This window comes from Stomoxys calcitrans, chromosome 3, assembly GCF_963082655.1.
Source record: "Stomoxys calcitrans chromosome 3, idStoCalc2.1, whole genome shotgun sequence".
NCBI lineage: Eukaryota > Metazoa > Arthropoda > Insecta > Diptera > Muscidae > Stomoxys > Stomoxys calcitrans.
In genome coordinates, this window is record NC_081554.1 from 107,996,564 (window position 1) to 108,017,812 (window position 21,249).

At 39.0% G+C, this 21,249-nt stretch overlaps 1 protein-coding gene across 1 annotated transcript in view; it reads right to left on the reverse strand.

Moving 5' to 3' along the window:
• Positions 1-4,066: 4,066 nt before the first annotated feature.
• Positions 4,067-21,249, reverse strand: part of LOC106087128 (uncharacterized) — a 632,434-nt gene continuing 615,251 nt past the window's right edge. Inside the window, exon 17 of the mRNA XM_059365898.1 lies at positions 4,067-5,244. Coding sequence (XP_059221881.1) covers positions 4,371-5,244 — 874 coding nt within the window. The 3' untranslated portion in view covers positions 4,067-4,370. The remainder of the gene's footprint in view (positions 5,245-21,249) is intronic.

The window sequence follows — 21,249 nt, forward strand, 5'->3', positions numbered from 1 at the left end:
CGAGTTAACACATATGAGCAAGATCACTAACACTAACAAACACTTTGTTACAATAAGATCGCGTTTATTTTACGTAAGACAACGACTTAATGCGCAGCGACTATGGTATAGTTTGCTATACGGTTATTACTGTTTTTTTTTTTAATTAATGAATAAGAATTGCAAATTATTTCTCTAAGTGTGTTAATTTTCAGTATGAATTATTTTTCACGGATAAGATTAGATCCTCAAAATTAAATGAATATTTTTTCGTGGTGCATTTTATTATTTCAACCACTTCCATTTTTCTATACACCCAGAGGAAAGTTGATACCAAACGTGCCGTACGGTATTGAAAGCAAAACAACAACGTATGGTACAAGAACAATGCCGGATGGAATGGATTAAACATAAAATTATTAGTACTGTTTGGTACTAGCCTTATTACCAAACCGCTATTGGTTTTAATACCAATAAATATCTGTTATTGGTTTTAGCACCAGACCGTTATTGATTATTATAAACCAAAACAAAACAGAAGCAAAAACAAAAACCGTTGAAAATAATTTTAATCTAATTTTATTTCGATTATTCATGTTAATAATTACAAAAAGTAATGTTACAACGTCACCAACCTCCATTCTTTGTATTCAGCAATTGATTCCATATCCATTGATTTCCAGAAGTGGTTTCCGTATGAAAACACCAACACAGCAGCGTTTTCCACACAAGAGAGGCTATCATGTTTTTGATGTAGAATATCCTTAGAATTTGTACTATATCCATTTTTACCGCTTTCGAGTATTTGAACAGGTTTTTACGCACTCAAACTGCAAACTCAACGCGTTGTCTGGCGCTATAGCAAGAACACAAATGTGACGCCGTCAATTCTTAATAGCCTCCTTTGTCTGTTATTGAATTGATACCAAATGGTATTAAAAATGTTTGCCAATGACGACAACAAAATATTACCAGGCGGAATTGACATTCTGTGACATTCTGTATGTATGTCTCATTAAAAAAGTAAAGGCGTTTTTATAGTGAATTTTACCCTTGTATCTTTGAATTAATTTTTATCCAAGCAGGTATTGGTTTCCCGTACAAGTGAATGGGCCTCATACTTGTTCACAACTTGTCTTCAAAAGTGATCAAAACAAGTTACCCTAGAGCTCCCAACAAATATTACAGGCAAAGGCAATGTGTATATCATACACAGCAGGCAGACTGCGCACGTCTAGTGGGTAGCCAACAACGAAGAAAACATACGCACACGCATTGTTGTTGCTTAGGCAAAGGGCTATGCTTGTGTATTGATCAGCCGGCAGTAGCAGCGAACATACATACACACATATGCGGGCTGTTTTAAAAGATACTACTCGGATTAGCGCTGCCATGGTGAGAAGATATAAAAGGAGGCCAAGGACAGGCAAACTGAATGAGAGGTCAATCGTTGGAGTCAAGGTAGACGTCGAGAAGCCAAGAAAATATCGGTGAGTAGAGTGGAAAGGTGCTTTGAGACTTTGACAAAATGAAAAGGCAAAAGGGCCTGTATTCGTGAATCGTGATAATAACCGTCAAGAACAGTCTGACTGAAAAGTGTACTTTCGTGGTCACTGCATTGTATAGCTCCAAGTTTTTCCCTGATAGTCAGTGTACTTTCGTGGTCACTGCACCATAAATATCCGGCGACAGTGTACTTTCGTAATCACAGCTCCGCTAAAGCTTCATAAAACCCCCGCCCCCTGAACCCCGACAACAGTGTACTGTCGAGGTCACTACACCGAACCAACGCGAGAAATCTTCCGTACTTTCGCACTGTGACTCGGCGACCGATGTAACCTGACCGCGACTGCTTCGCCGGATAACCCTGACGATCCACGCCACCGCCTATCTTGGAAGTCCTGGCCTTCCCACAACCAAATCACTGACCGTTAAGCCCAGCCTATTGTTAACCCTAGCACCTGTGTAAGAAGTACGGTACCGCCAGCGATCGATCTGCTATATAACATTGAGAACCACGCCACAGCCCTGCGAGTGCCATTCCCGGGCTCCAACGTCTGACCCTGCCGAAGCCAAAAACCTCCGCCTAGCCAAGTTCCAGCCGCGAACTAGGCGTCTTTGCTCGAGGAAGTACCGTCCCTGGCACAGGTGTTGTGCAGTCCATCTCGGCCGTTGGTGTACCGTTCCAGGTCTCAACCTACATCTCCCAGCCACTGCCCGCTTTGTCCCGTCTTTTCAAGAGCCGTTCCAGGCCTCAGCGATAAGTATTCTCCCTCAGATACTAACCTATACACAAAGAAACAGATTGTAAAAATCGAAACAAACTCCGCGTTCTCTCTCTAGTCATTGCAAATATAAATTTTCTGTGGCAGACCCTTCCCCCGCGAGTTTTACCCTAGCACATCCTAGCGTTACAATACCTAACCTATTTAATTTTGAAAAATATATTCGACGCAAATGCTGAGAACGGCACGGAATGCTTTTGGAAGATGATGCTGCGAAGTCTTAGCATGGTGTCAAACGAAATGCAAAGTCTTTGCTGACGTCATAAAGCTGTTGCGTGACGCTTTTTCACCCCCTAAGGCAGAGTATTCTGTTGAGCTCTTCGAGCGGAATGCTCTCAAACTCCATATAAAAAAAATAGGCGGAAAGTAGTACTCTGCTTTTAATGAGGAAAATGGCAGAACAAATTCTAGTGGGAACACTTTAAATCATTGCCGACATCATTTTTGTTTGTTTTATAGAGAAAGCAATAAATGCAGATTAAAACAGCTTTTGGTATGGTAACATAAACATTTGATTGCTGTCAAATTTGGCTCGCGAAACAATTAAGAATTTCGGCGACTCTTCCGTAAGCAGAAAAGAATACCAACTCAAAGCCCGCATGGCGTATTTGTGCCGAATTAAACGAGACCAAGCAACAGAAAAGCGGGCCAATAGACAGCTTCATACGGAAAAGGGTCGATTTTTTCCCATCCCATATGACCCCGAACACATGGGTTCAAATCCCGGCTTGGACATCAGAAAAATTTTCAGCGGTGGTTATTCCCTTACTAATGTTGGCTATCCTGCCATGTTTAAACTTATCTATTTACAAAGTGGTGACGCTGCAAGCGAAGGCCACTGTCGCAAGTTAAAGAGTAAGTCACACAAACAATCTCATTTTCAGTGTGTGCACCACTGATTAAAAAAGAATTTCGCAATTTAAAGATTGCAAGATCAAGACTGTGGACTCCCGAACGACGTTAGCCGATGGGACTACAAATATTCGTAACATTTTTGACAACTACATGCAAGATTTTTTGCACTTTTTATTTTCCCGGATGATAAATATAGCCGGCATTTTATCGGCTTATCATTTTAAAAAAATTATTTATAACAAATTTCATGTAATGGGCGCCCAAAAACCCCAAACCCCGCTACAATATACAAATTTCTTAATTAAACCAACATTTTCTTTTTTCTGTTTACTGTCTCTCAAATGTAATGAAATAACCTCTTTAAATTATTCTTTTTAACTAAATGTATCAAGGATTAAATTTATATTTTTAATTTTAATATATTTCATTTTGTTAAATTTTCAATTAAAAATCTATCATTAAAATTTAGTCAATTCAGCTTTGGTATTTCTATTTCAAATGTTCATTTTGATTTGTAAAAGTTTCACTAGATTAAATTGGATATGTTTTCAATAATTGTTATCCGTCGCTGCAGTTTATTTTTTTTATGAAGGACGAAACAGATAATAAGTAAATAAATAAACATCTTAATAGCTTTCAGCAGTTGAGAGATAAATGAATGCAAAATTCAGACTATATAATGAAAATGTCATATCATCCACTGCAGTCAGGTTTACGTACTGGCTTTGATCCAGGATCTCTCCTGGATCGAGGAAAGAAAATTTTCCGTCGCTGTACCTTATTGAATGTAGTAGGTGCACATATTGACAGTGTGTCTCAATAAAAAACAAACTCGTTAAAAGTAAAAATTCTTTATTTGCGTTTAACTATAAAAACAACCTTGCACTATAATGTAAGAATAAATAGCGGTGTTATTGACAAAAGTGATAAAGTTCCTTTTTTTTTGTTTTGTTCTTATACAATTATTACATATAACTAATTTTTGATGTATGGGTAATAAGTTCACTTTTTCATCAAGTAAAATCAATTTTAAATCAAACATGCACGACATGCATCAATTAAAAAATTTGATTCCGACAAAAAAAATCATTACTGCAAGATAAAACATATTTGTTGCTAATTTTTACGGCAACATAATACTTATAATATTTAATGGTAACATGTGCTGTTAGCCAATCCAAATTCGACCCATTATACGTTTAGTACCTTATTTTGCCACCTTAATACAAATATTAGGATTAGAAATAGATTTTAATCCAGTGCGATGCATTGCGGAATTGCCCCAGACCATTTCCCATTTTTGAGGCATTTTACCATTTTTGGCCCTCGTAGTTCAAGACCGGCATCACAAGTAAATGTTATGCTCTCTCCAATTGCGTAATAAAATTGCACGGAAGACATATGACCACTAATAGCAGTACCTGGGTAGGAACAGGCCTGAACACATTTGGGAAGGCCGCCAGACCAACGTCCATTATCTTGACACGCGATAATAGGTTGACCTTGCATCATATACTCTGGATTACAGTTAAATTGCACAACATCCCCAGCTCTGTATGGTGTAGTACCTTGTGCGTATCCATTAAGAGGGGCTCCAGGATTTTCACATTGAACTTCAACACATGTCGGGAAAGGCGTCGCCCATTCTCCTGATGGCATACAAATAGATTCAGAAGGGCCCCTTAGTCCGTAACCAGATTGACATGAAAATGAAGCACGACCACCAACTTCTCGAGATAAGACTGCCACTCTAGGTGAAGTTATATTATTTGATAATGGAATATCGCCACATTCCACGCTTTCGCACACCGGCAGGGGTGAACTCCAGTTGCCACTAGGAAGACAAAATAGTTCAGATGACCCAATAAGGGAATTTCCATTAGAGCACGATAGTAAGACTCTTGCGCTAAGTTTAGTTTCGTTTGTGCTCACAATAAGACCTCGTCTAGTTGGTATTTCCGGGCAATTTATGCTTTTAACCAAAACTTCAACAGAATGTTTATGCCGAGCTGGAGTTTCGCATGAATAAATTCCTGAATCGTCAGTTTGAGCGTCGACAATAGTAAGTCGGTATTCGAGTGTAGCATCCCGTCCTTCTTCAGTTACCCAACCTTCGGAATAATTTCTGCAAGTACAATTTATAGAATTCTTTTTAGCAAAATAAACAATATTCTTTAGTGAATATGATATAACATAAGAAGAGTATTTCAAATATACTATAAAAATTTTCAAACACTCATCTTATCTTCACCAGAAAGCGATGTATGTACGATGTATGTAAAATGTACGTATGTAAATAACAGTCGGACCTCGATTATACATGTTGTATGAGATCGGAGCCTTTACGGTTAATCGAATTTCGCAGATTATGGAGAAACATATGTCAATTCATTGTTGAAATTGTTGTAAACTTTATGCAATTCAAAGGCCTGCACTAGGCCATTAATTTTGCTTTCAAGACACACTAAGAAGCATAGAGTATTTCAAGAACTGAACACTTCGTGTAAAAATACAATACTGTACGAGACAATTGAGAACTGAGTTCAACAGATAACAAGACACAAAGGCAACGAGATGAGTGATTCAGATTTCAGTTGGTGCGTTTCGGGTTCATTTTGCTAAAGACAAAGTATTGCTCTTGTCGTCACCTTTCGTAGTTCGAAATTCGTACGAAGGCAACGTGACTGATTTGACAAAAGCAAGAGTAAACACACACACACCCACACGCGTAGGTTTTTTATGTGAGACATATACAACAACGATTTGAGTGATCAGTTCATCTTTTGAAAGTGACAGCGCGACGCTTCATATGATTCAGTGTGCAGTGAGTTATTTCTCATATCTCACTGTAGCGGCGATTAATTACAGATAAAAATACTACCAAGCAATGAATGGGGGTTGTTTTTCAAAATTATCTACTCAACAGCAACTTGTGCGTAGTAGATTTGAAATACAACAACAACTGAGTTCAGCTTTCACGTGTTCAGCAAAAACGATCCCTAATGAATGGCCTTGTGCAAGCGTTTGATGTAATGTTATTCAACTGTAATACTTTGCTTTGGTGGGTATTAAATTCTTGTTTCATAGTGAAATATCCATGTTCTCCTAGATTATTTTTTTGAAGCACAATATAATTCTCACCGATAACATATTCGATTTTATTATATATTTAATCATAAATAACGAGGGAATGTCCAATAAATAAAATCAGCAAATTGAATTGAAAGAATTTTGACAGACCCTACCGATGAGTTTGGTGTGGTGCCAAAAGACGTTGCGATCTGGGAAACCAGTCAAATGCTATTATAGCAAACACATTTTCCGCCTAACTTGTTAACGCAGAACGTGTTAAAGAACAAAACGGCACTCCGCAAACAGCGTAGGCTGCTGTACTTACACTGAAAAAGTACCCCTTTATCAGTCGACGATTGTTGATTGCAGTCTATGTTATATAACTTATAAGGGGTAAGTATCCGAATCAGCTATGCAGAAGGGCCGAAAGGGGCCTTACGGATGGAATAAGACTGGGCTAGAGCTAAGGATCTCAATCATCGGAAATCAAATGATTTTAATATTTCACCCAAGACTGATAGTTATGTGTACATATGATCCATGCACTCTTATTTTCACCAAAACTATTACAATTAACACGCATCATGATATGCCATTTAACGTCCCCATTATTGTTCTTAACTAAAGGGTGATTTTTTAAGAGCTATAGGAAAGTTTTTCCAAAGAAAAAAAAAACATAAAAATGTGAAAAATGCACGAAATCTTTATTTGAATCGATAGTACGGGCTATACAATTTAATGTTTGACGATTATTTCATGCAAATGTTGACCGTTACTGCGCCTGAAATCTTTCCAATATTTCGGTCGGTATCTCACGAATAAATGATTCAATGATATCTTCCAATGAGTCAATTGTCTGCATAGATATGACATGTCTGTACAGACATGAGCTTTAACATAGCCACACAAAAAGTAGTCTAAAGGCGTTAAATCGTACGACCTAGGCGGCCAAAAGCTAAATTTTCCACGTTGTTGAGTAACAGACGCCCAATCGCTGGGAATGGCGACGACTTGATAATAGATGTTCATTATAAACACTGGCCGATATATTCTTCAGTTCGCACTCTACGTAAGCGTGTCGGTGGTTTAATGTCCAACAATGTAAATATGGTGCAAAATTTAGTCACAATAGCCCGAATAGCCGCGTCAATGGGTCGATTAAACTGACCATAAAATGGAAGAAGCGCGCGATAACAGAGCACACATTTTCATAAAAAAAAAATCCAATAATTTGCAGGTGTCGTTCGTTTGTAAGATGATTCATGGTTAAATTATAGACCAAACTGAAGATGTTTGACAGCGAAAAAAAAACATGCAAAGTGCGTGAGTTGTTTTAACCAGTGTTGCCAAAAAGACAATAGCTTAAAAATCACCATCACACACACAACCGTACATTTTAAAAACTCTTTGACAGATAGTGCACTTGAGAGAAATTATTGTACTCAGCTGTTTGCTGTATGCTACTTTTCGTTATATCATGACCTGAGATGACGATTGAGGTCGAGTGCGAGACACTGCAGCCAGAGGCACAATCTTGGATTGACGGAACTCTGGTATTGCCCACTCTGTCATCTAGCTTTAATCCATCTATATAAATGTCCTAGATGGATCAAAGCTAGATGATAGAGTGGGCCTTGGTTTCTACATTGAGAACCCAAGAACTGAGATCTGTTTTTGACAGTCGGATCATAATATAATCCTGTAGGCAGAGACCCCAGCGATCATGGATGCGTGAGGTGGTGTGGTGTTCACGCGAGGACGTCGAGTGTGAACATCTTAACGGACAATTAACTGGCCAACAGGGCAGTAACAAGCAAGTATATATATTCTTGATCAGCGTAAAAATCTAAGACGATAGACGGAGGTATACTAATTTAGTCTTTCTGTTTGTAACACCTCGAAATATTGATCTAGGAACCCATAACGTATATTTATATTCTTGATCGTCTCGACATTCTGAGTTGAACTAGCCATCTCGATGGCGATCGAACGCGTAAAGCTAGCCGCTTGAAATTTTGCACAGATACTAAGATGTAGGTCGTTGGGGATTGCAAATGGGCCATATCGGTTTAGATTACGATAACTATATATATAAAAATGAATTTGTGTTTGTTTGTATGTTTGTTTGTGGGTTTGTAAATTTGTTTGTTCCGTATAGACTCAAAAACGGCTAAACCGATTTCTTTGAAATTTTCACAGATTGTGGGGAGTCATCCGGAAGGAGCAATAGGCTATATAATTTTTTGATATCGCATTGGGGGCGAACCCTCCCCCTTACCCCAAAAGTACCAGCCAAAAATAAAAGCGGACCGATGGCACTTAAATGAAAGGTATTCAAGAGTAGAGTACAAATTCTATACTCAAAATTAATTGGGGGGCCGCCCCGACCCCAAAAACCCCCCAAAATAGGTTTATTGGGCGATAATGACAAAATGGGAATCGAATGAAAGAGTAGATTACGAATATTGTCCGGAAAGAGCAATAGGCTATATAAGTTTTTGATATCGCAAGGGGGGCGGACCCTCCTATTTACCCCAAAAGTACCACCCAAAACTAAAAGTGGACCGATTGGGACAATATGAGACTTAAATGAAGGCTATTCAAGAGTAGAGTACGATTTCCATATTACCAATTGAGTTCAAGTAATTGGGGGTGCCGCCCCGTCCCCAAAACCCCCCAAAATGGTTTATTGGACGATAATGACAATGAAAGGTATTCGCGGGTAAACGAATATGGTCAGTAAGGAGGTATAGGCTTTGTAATTTGTTGGAAGGGGGCGAATCCTCCCCCGTTACCACAAAAACGCCACCCAAAATCAAAAGTTGAGCGATAGGGACAATATGGGTATCAAATGAAAGATATTGGAGAGTAGAAAGCGAATGTGGTATAAAAACTTGGTTTCAAGTATCCAAGGAGTAGCCCAAGCCAGAAAACTGTTCCCAATAGACATATTGGACGTTTATATCAATATAGGAATCAAATGAAAGGTATTCGGGAGTAGACTACGAATATGACATAAAAAACGAGTTCCATGTAATTGGTAGTCGCCCCATCCCCGACAAGCTCCCCAAATGGGAATACTGCTCAATCATAGCTTGATGAAACTCAAATGATAGGCATTTGAGAGCAGATTACAAATATGACATTAAACTTTGTGTCCAAGAACCTAGGTGGTGTTTTATCTCCTAAAATCGCCTCCAATAGTTTATTTGACCTATCAAAACAATGGGGAATCAAGTGATAGATTTTTTTTGAGTTGAGTGCGTCATTCAAATTTGTGCTCAAGTGGCAGGGTGTCGCACAACCCTCATATGGACGCCCTCCACCAAACGGCTGTATACACCAATCATGACAATATGAGGTTAAATTGAAGGTATAAGGTTGTGTATTGCGAATCTGATATCATTATCCTGCTCATACATCTAGCGGACCACCTCACCCCAAAACAGTCGATCAATTATAATGACCTAACGGGACACAGTGTGATTTAATTAATGTGTAGGCCGCCATAGCCCCGTAATTATAACATTCAGCGTGAAAGCAGGAGTTGCAAACCTTAACGATAAGGTTGCAACCATTTTTAGCTCACCGATAGACGAGACCAAACGACGTGTTGCTGGGCAATACTTTTTTGTTTAAGAGTTTTACACGGTAAGAACTATTGCCACCGCACCAAATATATAGACAGGCACTGTGTAAAATTTCAGTGAAATCGGATTATAAATGCGCCTTTTATGTGGCCAAGACTCTAAATCGACATATCGGTCTACATGGCAGCTATATCCAAATCTGGACCGATTTGGGCCAAGTTGCAGAAAAATGTCGAAGAGTCTAACACAAAGCACTGTCCAAAATTTCGGCGAAATCGTACAATAAATGCGGCATTTATGGTCCCAAAACCTTAAATCCAGAGATCAAACTATATGGCAGCTATATTCAAATCTGGACCGATCTGGGCCAAATTGAAGAAAGACGTCGAAGAGCCTATCACAACTCACTGTCTCAAATTTCAGCGACATCGGACCATAAATGCGCCTTTTATGGGCCCAAAACCTTAAATCGGTCTATATGGCAGCTATATCCAAATCTGGACCGATCTGAAACCAAATTCTCGAAGGATTTTGAATGGGCTAACACAACTCCCTATCCCAAATTTCAGCAAAATCGGCTAATAAATGTGGCTTTTATGGGCCTAAGAGAGCCGCCCACCCCCAAAACCCGGCAAACGGATTTATATACCAACAACTACAATATGGGACTCAAATTAAAGTTATTTGAGAGTAGAAAACGAATCTGATATCCAATTGCAGAAATAAGTGTTTCGTGGGTCACCCCACCACTATAAAACCCCTCAAATCGGATATATTTACCGACAATGGCAATATGGATCTTAAATGAAAGGTCTTTTAGACCACGAAATTGACTTTCACTTTTGGGACCAAGTGTGTGGGGGTCCACCACACCCCAAGAAGGACTTTTACTGACCATTGCAATGTGGGGTTTATATAAGAGGTACTTGAGTGTAGAAAAATCCATAGAAAAATTTGAATACATTTTCAACTACAATTACGCAGAAATGTTCAAATTTAGAGTACCTCTCTCTAATATAGCATAATCGGGCGCAGCAGAGCGGGCCGGGCTCAGCTAGTCTTATATATAAAAATCAATTTGTGTTTGTTTGTAGGTTTGTTTGTTTGTGTGTTCCTTATAGACTCAGAAACGACTGAACCGATTTTTTTGAAATTTTCACAGATGGTGCACCCTCCCCATTACCCTAATTTACCGAAACGCCAGATCTCGGAGATGGGTGACGCGATTTAACGAAATTTTGTGTGCTCTCATATAATGCCCTAAGAATAAAAATTTGGTATCCAAATTTCGGATGGGGTATCTAGGGAGGCCGCCCCACCCTAAAACCTACCAAACATATATTTTGACCAATCACCACAATATGGGACTAAGAAAACGTATCTGATATCCAATTGTAGGACCAAGAGTTAGGGGGACCACCCCAAGCCCCAAAACACCCTTAATTCGAACATATTTACCGACCATGGCAATATGGGACTCAAATGAAAGGTATTTGCGAGTACAATACGGATCTATTATCCAAATGTAGGACTATGTTTCTGGGGGTCCTCCATATCCCTAAAACACCCCCCAAACCGGACTTATTTACTGACCATGGGTATATGGGGCTTAAATAAAAGGTATTTGAGTGTAGAATTAGAATCTGATATCCAAGTGTTTGGCGGGCCGCCTCTCCCCAAAAAACATCCCCCGAAGGGAGCAAATTTACGACCATGGCAATATGGGGCTCAAATGAAAGGTCTTTGGGAGTAAAGCACGAATCTGATATCAATATTCGGGAAAAGTGTCTATTGGGCCATCCCACCCCCACAACACCACCCAAATAGGAAGTATTTGCTGACTATTGCAATATGAGGCTCAAATATATATTTTCAAGGCCAACTCACTGAGTGGCCGCCCATCCCCCAAAACACCCTCCAAGCCGGTCATGTTTGCCGACTTTGGAAATATGGGGCTCAAATTAAAGGTATTTGGGAGTAGACCACGTATTTGATGTCAACATTAGGGGCCAATTGTCCAGGGGACGTCCCGCCACCATAACAATCCCCTAATAAGATGTATTTGCTCACAAAGACAATTTGGGTCTTAAAGAGAGTGGAACTAAATATTTATGGTTTTTAGGGCCAGTGCCCGAAACCGGACATATTTGTCGACTTTTGCAATAAAAAGTCTAAATGAGATTAGAAAACGACTTTTGCAATAAAAAGTCTAAATGAGATTAGAAAACGAATTTGATATCCAGTTTTGAGGTCAATGGCAATATGGGGTTCAAATATATGATATATACAATAGTTATATGAGACAAGAGCACGTTGCTGATATATTTTCCGGGCTTAGTGTTTGGGGGACCACCCCAATCCCCAAATCACCCCTAATTCGGGCATATTTACTGACAATATCAATGTGGAGCTTAAATGAAAGGTATTGGGGGGTAGAGCAGGAATTGATACCCACTTTCGGGACCAATTTTCTGGGGGCATACCCCTTTCCCAAAATACCTCACAAACAGCAATTTTTTACTGACCATCGCAATATGGGGCTCAAATAAAGGTATTTGGGAGTAGAATACGAATTTGATATCCAAATTTAGGATCATGTATTTAGGGCATCAACCCTTCCCCAAGAAACCTCCCAAACTGTACAAAGTTTTCAACCATGCCAATATGTGGCTCAAATTTTTTTTGTTGGAGATATTACCCGCACTTTAATTATAAGAATTTTATATTCTTGTTGTGCGGGTGTAAATAAATAAATTACAAATTAAATTAAATTAAATTAAAGGTATTTGAGATTAGAAAACGAATTTAATAACCTTTATTAGGGTCATGTGTTTGGGGGACGGGGTTTAAATAAATGGTATTTGAAAGAGGAGCACGATGCTGATATTTTTTCAGGGCCAAGTGTCTGGGGCACCACCTCACCCCCAAAAACACCCTAAATCAGATATCATGAGAATGTCGGGCGGAAATAATGTTTTTTTTTTTAATGGAGTACACCTTACATCCAAACTTAAATTCGTAGACCAATAAAGATCATATGGGATTGTTAAACTGTTAGTCAAGCGACAAACATATACTAATTTCGTAGCATGGTATTTCACTTAAAGCACTTTAATTGTCAAAAATAAATATTTCAAGGAAACTTTTGTTCCATATAAAGTAAAAGAAGGCGCAGCGGAGAGGGCCCGGGTCAGCTAGTAGCTCCCATATAAACCGATCTCTCGATTTGGATGAAAGTTTGCATGTGGTGTTCCGTTATGACTTCCAACAACTGTGCCAAATACAATCCAAATCGGTACATAACCAGATATAGCTCTCTTGTAAACCCGTCTCTCGATCATCCTTGTTCGGTTCCTTGAAGCTTTAATTTTTGCTGGTTTGACAGAAGTTTGGCATGTAGAATAAAATCATACCCTTCAACTAAGTTTATTTTGAACTAGCCGAACCGGGCCCGCTCCGCTGCGCCTTCTTTTACTTTATATGAACAAAAGTTTCCTTGGAATATTTATTTTCGACAATTAAAGAGCTTTTAGTGAAATACCATGCTACGAAAATAGTACAATATATGGCTTGACTAACAATTTAACAATATAAGTGCCTTTGTCCGAATCCCGTATGATCTTTATTAGTCTACGAATTTAAGTTTGGATGTAAGGTGTACTCCATTCTTAAAATACTTTATTTCAGCCCGCTTCTCTCATGATATCTGATTTAGTGGTGTTTTCGGGGGTGAGGTGGTCTCCCAGGCACTTGGCCCTGAAAAAATATCAGCATCGTGCTTTTCTTTCAAAAACCATTTATTTAAACCGCATATTGCCATTGGTTTAGGGGAGTTTACACGATGAGGCGTACCCCAAACACATGGCCCAAAATAGGTTATCAAATTCGTTTTCTAATCTCAGAGACCATATATTGGCAAGATCGAAAATGTTTTACCCTTTGCGGGGTGTTTTGGTGGAAGGGTGATTCCCTAAATACATGGTCCTAAATTTGGATATCAAATTCGTATTCCACTCCCAAATACCTTTATTTGATCCCCATTTTGCGATGGTCACTAAAAAATTTGGTCCCGAAAGTGGGTATCAATTCTTGCTCTACCCCCCCAATACCTTTCATTTAAGCTCCACATTGACATGGTCGGTATATATGCCCGATTTAGGGGTGTTTTGGGGATTACCAAACACTAAGCCCGGAAAATATATCAGCAACGTACTCTATTCTCATATATCTATATATCATTTATTTGAACCCCAGTTTGCCATTGGCATCAAAGTAGGATATGAAATTCGTTTTCAAATCTCATTTAAACTCCTTATTGCAAAAGTCAGCAAATATGTCCGGTTTGGGCTATTGGCCCTAAAAACTATGAATAGTTCCACTCTCTTTACGACCCAAATTGTATTGGTTAGCAAATACGACCTATTTGGTGGTTGTTACGGTGGTGGGACGTACCCTAGACAGTCGGTCCCTAATGTTGATATCAGATATGTGGTCTACTCACAAATACCTTTAATTTGAGCCCCATATTTCCATAGTCGGCAAACGTGACCGGCTTGGGGTGTTTTGGGGGATGGGCAGCCACTCAGAGAGTTGGCCTTGAAAATATATATCGGATTCGCGTCCACTTTGAAAATCCTATTATTTGAGCCTCATATTGCAAAAGTCAGCAAATACTTATTATTTGGGTGGTGTTGTGGGGGTGGGGTGGCCCCATAGACACTTTTCCCAAATATTGATATAAGATTCGTGCTTTACTCCCAAAGACCTTTCATTTGAGCCCAATATGGCTATTGTCGTAAATTTGTCCCCTTTGGGGGATGTTTTTGGGGAGAGGCGGCCCCTAAACACTTGGTCCCATATTTGGATATCAGATTCTAATTCTACACTCAAATACCTTTTATTTAAGCCCCATATTCCCATGGTCAGTAAATAAGTCCTGTTTGGGGGTGTTTTAGGGAAGGGGTAGACCCCCAGAAACGTGGTCCCACATTTAGATATCAGATTCGTATTCTACTCGCAAATACCTTTCATTTGAGTCCCATATTGCCATGGTCGGTAAATATGTCCGATTTAGGGGTGTTTTGGGGTTTGGGGTGGTCCCCCTAGCACTTGGTTCGACAAATGGATATCAGATACGTTTTCTTATCCTAAATATCTTTCATTTGAGTCCCATATTGTCGTTATTAGTCAAAATATATGTTTGGTAGGTTTTAGGGAGGGGCGGCCCCCCTAGGTACCCCATCCGAAATTTGGATACCAAATTTGTATTTTTAGGGTACTTTATGAGATCACACAAAATTTCGCTTAAATGGCACCAACCATCTCCGAGAAAATTCGGGTAAGGGGGAGGGTCCGCCCCCCCTTCAGATATCAAAAATGTAGTACCCTATTTTCACCACGGGATCATTATGCATCATCTGTGAAAATTTCAAGAAAATCGGTTTAGCCGTTTCTGAGTCCATAAGGAACATACAAACAAACAAATCTACAAACAACACAAATTGATTTTTATATATAAGATTCGTGTAACCTATGGCCGCCTTTAACGCTGAACGCTTTCGGTCAAATCCTGGCTATAACATGGGACAAATTTTGTAGTGGTGGTGATCCCTTCTTAATGCTGGCGACATTTGCCATGTATGGTCATGTAAAATTCTCCCCAATGAGGTGTCACACTGCGGTACGCCATTCGAACTCGGCTATAAAAAAGTCCCTTATCATTGAGTTTAAACTTGAATCGGAAAGCTTTCATTGAAGTGTGAGAAGAGTGCCCATTCTTGGTTCCTGAGTAAATTTTTATTCCACTCTGAAATACCTTTCTTTTGAGTCCTATATTATCGAATTGGTAAATATTTCCGGTTTAGAGAGACACTTGGCCCTTAATGTAAATATACGCCTCGTGCTCTACTTTACATATACATTTTACATGAGCCCCATGATGGCATGATCTGTAAATAAATTCTGTTGGAGGGTGGGGTGAACCTTAGGGACTTTGTCCCCAAAAAACCTATTTTAGGGGGTTTTGGGATTGGGGCGGGCCCCAGGTACTTGAACCCAATTTTCAATGTGAAATTCGTACTCTACTCCTCAATACTTTCATTTGAGTCCCATATTGTCCCGATCGGTCCACTTTAATTTTTGGTAAGTCCTTTTGAGGTTAGGGGTAAGGTCCGATATCAACAAATTATAAAGCCTATGTTTCCTTTCAGACCAACCTATACAATCTGTGCAAATTTCAAGGTAATCGGTTCAGCCGTTTTTGAGTCTATACGGAACAAACAAACAAACCGACAAACAAACACAAATTAAATTTTATATATAAGATAAATTTTTAGCAGAATCCATGGTGGTGGGTTTCCAAGATTCGGCCCGGCCGAACTTAGCACATTTTTACTTGTTTTTTTAATTTATTGTAATTTATTGAGACACTTATTACTGGGCAGCAGTTCTTATTGATTTATTTCATCATGAAGAAGATGATGTCGGGAGGCTAGAGGATGAGGGCAAGACTACCAAACATGAGATCATGAATTGAATACCAAAGTTATTAAAATTTGTTTTAAAGGATAATAGTAGAGAGCGACATAGGAAAACCCGAGAGCAGCAGTAAAACGAACGAGACAAAGCAGCACAAGCCGAAAAAAGAAAACAAAAACACCACCACCCGAAGCAAAGCACATGCGTTGGCTGGTTAGGTGGTTTATTGCCTTGCTTATGGATATATTGTTGTTGTTGTTGTTGTTATATGTTGGCTTGCAAAGAGTGGCTTTCAACGACAAATTTGTACTTTGGGTAGTTACATTCAAAAAAAAAAAACAAAAATGTTGCAGGAAAATTAACAACTTTCGCAGTTGTTTTTTCGACTAAAGTTATTGTTTTTCAAAATTATTTTTATCTGTGCATGTAATACTATGGAACAGGGAATCGGTTGGTAGGACAACGAAAATCCTATGGGGAGATCCGGATCGTGAAAAGACGAGGCTATTACTAAAGGAGGTAAGTATAGCTTTCGGTATCCTATTGACGTACATAGGACTGGGAGCTCACTTATTCAAAATCGGCGCGGCAAGTGAAAGCATGTGTGGAAGATGATGAGACGTTGGAGTACTTCCCATGTCATTGCCCGACTTCTGCGGCTAGTAGACACCTCTACTTAGGTGGGGATAAAATACCAGCAGTTACTCCAATATCCAATCGCTATACTAAATTATTCGTTTGTATTGTATCACACGATGTGTACAACTTTCAGATTTGCTATTTTTATACCCTCCACCATAGGGTGGGGGTATACTAATTTCGTCATTCTGTTTGCAACTACTCGAAATATGCGTCTAAGACCCCATAAAGTATATATATTCTTGATCGTCATGTCATTTTAAGTCGATCTAGCCATGTCCGTCCGTCCGTATGTCTGTCTGTCGCAAGCATGCTAACTTTCGAAGGTGTAAAGCTAGCCGCTTGAAATTTTGCACAAATACGTTTTATTAGTGTAGGTCAGTTGGTTTTGTAAATGGGCCAAATCGGTCCATGTTTTGATATAGTTGTCATATAAACCGATCTTGGGTCTTGACTTCTTGAGCCTCTAGAAGGCACAATTCTTATCCGATTTTCGATTCAAATCGGTTCATAATCTGGTATAGATGTCATATAGGCTGATCTTGGATCTTGACTTCTTGAACAAATAGAGCGCGCAATTCTTATCCGATTTGGGTGAAATTTTGCATGAGGTGTTTTGTTATGACTTCCAATAACTTTGCTAAGTAGGGCGTAAATCGGTATATAATCTGATATAGCTGCCATATAAACTGATCTGGGATCTTGACTTCTTGAACTTCTAGCACGCGCAATTCTCATCCGGTTTGGCTGAAATTTTGTACAACAGCTTCTCTCATGACCTTTAATATACGTGTCTAATATAGTCTGATTCGAACAATAGCTTGATACAGCTCCCATATAAACTCGCGATTTTGCTTCTTGAGCCCCTACAAGGCGCAATTCTTATCCGAATGAACTGAAATATTACACAATGATTTCTACAATGTTCAGCATTTATTTATGGTTCTTATGCAATATTCTATGCTTGTCTAAAAAGAGATACCGCGCATAGAACTCGACAAATGCGATCAATGGTGGAGTGTATATAAGATTCGGCCTGGCCGAACTTAGCACGCTCTTACTTGTTTTTTTATACCCTCCACCGTAAGATGGGGGTATACTAACTTCGTCATTCTGATTGTAACTACTCGAAATATTCGTCTGAGACCCCATAAAGTATAAAGGGTGATTTTTTTGAGGTTAGGATTTTCATGCATTAGTATTTGACAGATCACGTGGGATTTCAGACATGGTGTCAAAGAGAAAGATGCTCAGTATGCTTTGACATTTCATCATGAATAGACTTACTAACGAGCAACGCTTGCAAATCATTGAATTTTATTACCAAAATCAGTGTTCGGTTCGAAATGTGTTCATTCACCGTAACGTTGCGTCCAACAGCATCTTTGAAAAAATACGGTCCAATGATTCCACCAGCGTACAAACCACACCAAACAGTGCATTTTTCGGGATGCATGGGCAGTTCTTGAACGGCTTCTGGTTGCTCTTCACTCCAAATGCGGCAATTTTGCTTATTTACGTAGCCATTCAACCAGAAATGAGCCTCATCGCTGAACAAAATTTGTCAAAATTTGAACACATTTCGAACCGAACACTGATTTTGGTAATAAAATTCAATGATTTGCAAGCGTTGCTCGTTAGTAAGTCTATTCATGATGAAATGTCAAAGCATACTGAGCATCTTTCTCTTTGACACCATGTCTGAAATCCCACGTGATCTGTCAAATACTAATGCATGAAAATCCTAACCTCAAAAAAATCACCCTTTATATATTCTTGATCGTCGTGAAATTTTATGTCGATCTAGCCATGTCCGTCCGTCCGTCCGTCTGTCTGTCGAAAGGAGTAAAGCTAGCCGCTTGAAATTTTGCACAAATACTTCTTATTAGTGTAGGTCGGTATTGTAAATGGGCCATATCGGTCCATGTTTTGATATAGCTGCCATATAAACCGATCTTGGGTCTTGACTTCTTGAGCCTCTAGAGTGCGCAATTCTTATCCGATTGGAATGAAATTTTGCGCGACGTATTTTGTTACGACATCCAACAACTGTGCCAAGTATGGTTCAAATCGGTCTATAACCTGATATAGCTGCCATATAAACCGATCTTGGGTCTTGACTTCTTGAGCCTCTAGAGTGCGCAATTCTTATCCGATTGGAATGAAATTTGCACGACGTATTTTGTTACGACATCCAACAACTGTGCCAAGTATGGTTCAAATCGGTCTATAACCTGATATAGCTGCCATATAAACCGATCTTGGGTCTTGACTTCTTGAGCCTCTAGAGTGCGCAATTCTTATCCGATTGGAATGAAATTTTGCACCACGTGTTTTGTTATAATATCCAACAACTGCGCCAAGTATGGTTCAAATCGGTCCATAACCTGATATAGCTGCCATATAAACCGATCATGGGTCTGATTTCTTAAGCCTCTAGAGAGCGCAATTCTTATCCGATTGGAATGAAATTTTGCACCACGTGTTTTGTTATAATATCCAACAACTGTGTCAAGTATGGTTCAAATCGGTCAATAACCTGATATAGCTGCCATATACACCGATCTGGGGTTTTGAATTCTTGAGTCTCTAGAGTGCGCAATTCTTATCCGATTGGAATGAAATTTTGCACGACGTGTTTTGTTACGATATCCAACAACTGTGCCATAACCTTATATAGCTGTCATATAAACCGATCTTGGGTCTTGACTTCTTGAGCCTCTAGAGTGCGCAATTCTTATCCGATTGGAATGAAATTTTGCACCACGTGTTTTGTTATAATATCCAACAACTGCGCCAAGTATGGTTCAAATCGGTCCATAACCTGATATAGCTGCCATATAAACCGATCATGGGTCTGATTTCTTAAGCCTCTAGAGAGCGCAATTCTTATCCGATTGGAATGAAATTTTGCACCACGTGTTTTGTTATAATATCCAACAACTGTGTCAAGTATGGTTCAAATCGGTCAATAACCTGATATAGCTGCCATATACACCGATCTGGGGTTTTGAATTCTTGAGTCTCTAGAGTGCGCAATTCTTATCCGATTGGAATGAAATTTTGCACGACGTATTTTGATACGACATCCAACAACTGTGCCAAGTATGGTTCAAATCGGTCCATAACCTTATATAGCTGTCATATAAACCGATCTTGGGTCTTGACTTCTTGAGCCTCTAGAGGGCGCAATTCTTATCCAATTTGAATGAATTTTGGCACGTAGTATTTTGTTATGATATCCAACAACTGTGCCAAGTATGGTTCATATCGGTTCATAACCTGATATAGCTGCCATATAAACCGATCTGGGATCTTGACTTCTTGAGCCTCTAGAGGTCGCAATTATTATCCGATTTGCCTGAAATTTTGTACGACGGATTCTCTCATGACCATTAACATACGTGTTTATTATGGTCTGAATCGGTATATAGCCCGATACAGCTCCCATATAGATCGATCTCTCTATTTTACTTCTTGAGCCCACAAAGGGCGCAATTCCTATTCGAATTGGCTGACATTTTACACAGGTCTCCAACATGTGTTGGGTTGCCCAAAAAGTAATTGCGGATTTTTTAAAAGAAAGTAAATGCATTTTTAATAAAACTTAGAATGAACTTTAATCAAATATACTTTTTTTACACTTTTTTTCTAAAGCATGCTAAAAGTAACAGATGATAACTGACAGAAGAAAGAATGCAATTACAGAGTCACAAGCTGTGAAAAAATTTGTCAACGCCGACTATGTGAAAAATCCGCAATTACTTTTGGGCAACCCAATAATTTAATTGTGGTCCAAACCGGACCATATCTTGATATCGCTCTAATAGCAGAGCAAATCTTTTCTTATATTCTTTTTTTGCCTAAGAAGAGATGCCGGGAAAAGAACTCGACAAATGCGATCCATGGTGGAGGGTATATAAGATTTGGCCCGGCCGAACTTAGCACGCTTTTACTTGTTTTTTTTTTAATATAGGAACCACCAAATGCAACAAGACACTTAAATGGATTCCAGAAATCTCACTCCTAAGAATTTTGAGAAAAATTTTATTAACGGGTTATTTTCTCTAAAGATCGAATCACCCAGATTAATTTGCATTTTAAAATAATTATTTCAAATGAAACCATTCTGGGGTTTCCTTGGAATTTCATAATTCACAATACTGTATTTAAGGCAATTGATACGGAGCTCATAGAGAGTTAGGATCGAAATCTATCAGTCAATAGCAAGCAGCGTTGATTCAAGCAGCAATTTATTAGTTCTGTCGGCTTTGACCGTAGTGTTTGAGACGGTGAAATATTTTTTTAAGAAATTTTAAAATTTCCTTTTGAATTATTGATTTTCCTCCCAA